At 30.3% G+C, this 2,889-nt stretch overlaps 1 protein-coding gene across 1 annotated transcript; it reads left to right on the forward strand.

Annotated features, from left to right (window-relative positions):
• Positions 1-233: 233 nt before the first annotated feature.
• LOC143530394 (uncharacterized) lies at positions 234-1,532 on the forward strand. The gene is made up of 2 exons (XM_077025940.1): positions 234-240; positions 343-1,532. The coding sequence occupies exons 1-2, from the start codon at positions 234-236 to the stop codon at positions 1,530-1,532; spliced, it is 1,197 nt and encodes a 398-aa protein (XP_076882055.1).
• Positions 1,533-2,889: the final 1,357 nt, after the last annotated feature.

Genomic DNA, 2,889 nt, shown 5'->3' on the forward strand with positions numbered 1-2,889 from the left:
TTACAACAAAATATTCAATTCCGTGAAACGTAAAAAAGGTGGTGTTTTTTCGTGTATGGTTACGGCGGTACTGGCAAAACATACTTATGGAAAACTTTATCTGCCTCAATTCGGTCAAAGGGAGAAATTGTTCTTAATGTTGATTCAAGTGGAATGGCATCTTTATTATTAGAAGGCGGTAGAACGGCTCATTCCAGATTCCTTATTCCAATCAATCTTACCGAGGACTCCCAATGTCAGGTAACTATTATAAATTTCAATAAGTCTAGATTATTTCACATTTAAATTTATGTTTTTTAATTATTTTATTGAATATAATGTTTACATATTTAACATTTTCAGGTAAGGGAAATACAGATGTTTCTGAGTTATTGAAGAAAACATCATTAATCATTTGGGATGAAGCTCCCATGATTCATAAACATGCATTCGAAGCATTGGACAGAACCCTAAAAGATGTTATGAATGTTGATTTGGGCAACACTTCTGGATCATTGTTTGGAGGTAAGGTAGTTGTTCTTATTGGTGATTTCAGACAGGCTTTACATGTTGTACAGAATGTAACAAGAAACGATTGCGTGAACGCCACAATTAGTTCTTCTTACATATGGTCAAATTGTAAGGTTTTGAAACTAACTAAGAACATGAGGTTGACTGTTGGTTCTCAAATGTCAAATACTTTAGAGATTAAACAATTCGCTGATTGGTTGTTGGATATTGGTGAAGGTAATCTTGGTGGTCCTAATGACGGTGAAGCAACTATATCAATTCCAGAGGATCTTCTAATAAAAGATTCCCTTGATCCTATGTCTGATTTAATAGACTTTGTTTATCATTCTATGTTAGATAGGTTTAATGATCTTACTTACTTTCAAGAACGGACATTGCTTGCTCCCTTAAATGATGTGGTTCAAAAGATTAATGATCGTATGCTAGCGTATTTTCCTGGTCAAAAAATGGAGTACTTAAGTTCAGATAGCATCGACGAGGTTGAAAGTGTATCTGAGGATTTTGATCCCACATTGTACTCTCCTGATTTTCTTAATGGTATAAAGATGTCCGGAATGCCAAACCATCGTTTGTTACTTAAGGTTAGAGTTCCTATTATGTTACTATGGAATATTAATAAGAAAAAAGGGTTGTGCAATGGAATTCGACTACAAGTTGTTAGTTTGGGTAAACGCTTCATTGAAGCTAAGGTTGTTTCTGGTACTAATATTGGATTTCGTACTTTAATTAGCATAATAAGTCTTACACCGTCTGATAAGAAGCTTCCATTCAAGTTAAAGAGGAGGCAATTTCCTATATCGGTTTGTTTTACAATGACTATAAATAAAAGTCAAGGACAATCTTTAGCGCGTGTTGGATTATATTTAAAAGACCCGGTTTTTACACATGGCCAGCTTTATGTTGCTTTGTCTAGAGTGAAGACTCGCGAAGGTATTAAGATTGTTTTATTAGATAAGGAATCCAAATTGGTTAGTGAAACCAAAAATGTTGTGTATAAGGAAATATTTGGAAACCTTCTATGAATTTTTTGACAATACTTTTTTGTTAACGTTTGTTTTTAAATATGTTTAAGGTTTTTTAATAAAAGGATTGTATTATTTTATTTGTCTAACTATAGGTACATGTTTGTATGTTCAATTATGTTTAATTGTTTATATTTTTTGTAGTTTATCTTTTATGTTTTTGAAATTTAATTTTATAGACTTTTATTTATAGGCTAATATTATACTGATTTATATATGTGTATATATATATATATATATATATATATATATATATATTCGAAATATATGTTATATACGTTTATATCTTATCAATTTACTACATTAAAAAAATAGGAAAATAGGTTAAATGTTCATCAAAAGTTTAATAAATATAGGGATAATCATGAGTTTTATTGAATCAATAAACCGTCATTTTTATTAATAATTAAAAAAGACTCTTTGGAAGATAAGCACAATAATCATAACTTCTACAATAATTAGTTTCTTTGAAATTTTCATATCTTCCATCATCTCTTCCATCATCTTCAACAATGACAACAATTGTTTCTTGGAAATTTTCATCCGAAACCAATAATTATCAGTTTCTTCTTAGCGATCTGTCTATAATCCATAAGCCTTCTATCGAATCGGTTCTATCTTTTAACATTCTGTTTAAGTACCAAATAATAGGATTCGGAAACCGCAAACAAGTTATTAACGACGAAGATAGAGAACTATTGAATGTTCTAAATGAAGAGATTTTACAACATGAACAAGAACTACTTCCTTTGGTCAATGTTAGGGAGTGGTTTTATTATCCTTTGCAAAATAATGTGGTTATTAAATATGTGAATGGGCAACAAAAGAGTGTTAATCCTAAGTCCGTATTGCAATCCAATGACATTTTTCTTTTAAGAGATTTAGATTTCTTGAAGCTTTCTAACGTTTTTAAAGCAAGAACACATTTGGATTTGGAGAATGAGGTGGCTGAGAAGGTTAAATGGCTGTTAGATTGTCAAAATTATGAATCCGATTTTGATGATCTTCAAAGCTATTTTGGTTCTGATTCAGAAGTTTAAGGTAAATCAGATGAAATATGTAGTTAGATTTTTTATAAATATAATTTTTGACTTTATTGTTGACTTTGCTTTTTTCCTTTATGTTAGTAGTTTACTTCATATACATAGGCTTCTAAAAAAGTACAATACACACTTATAACAGTTTGTTTTTGTTTTGTCAGGTTCTTATGACACTTTGCGGTTTTTGGTGGGTTGTGATTTAAGGTCATTTTTTGTAAACTTAACTTCCACATGTTTATATTTTCTTTTAGAGTATACCTTTTGTGTTTATATTTAGTTTGTGTTAGCATGAAGATTGTATTAACGGTATTAGAGTT

Source organism: Bidens hawaiensis, unplaced genomic scaffold (assembly GCF_021521415.1).
Source record: "Bidens hawaiensis isolate Kalapana, Puna unplaced genomic scaffold, B.hawaiensis_p1.1 tig00008945_1, whole genome shotgun sequence".
In the NCBI taxonomy this organism is placed as follows: Eukaryota; Viridiplantae; Streptophyta; class Magnoliopsida; order Asterales; family Asteraceae; genus Bidens; species Bidens hawaiensis.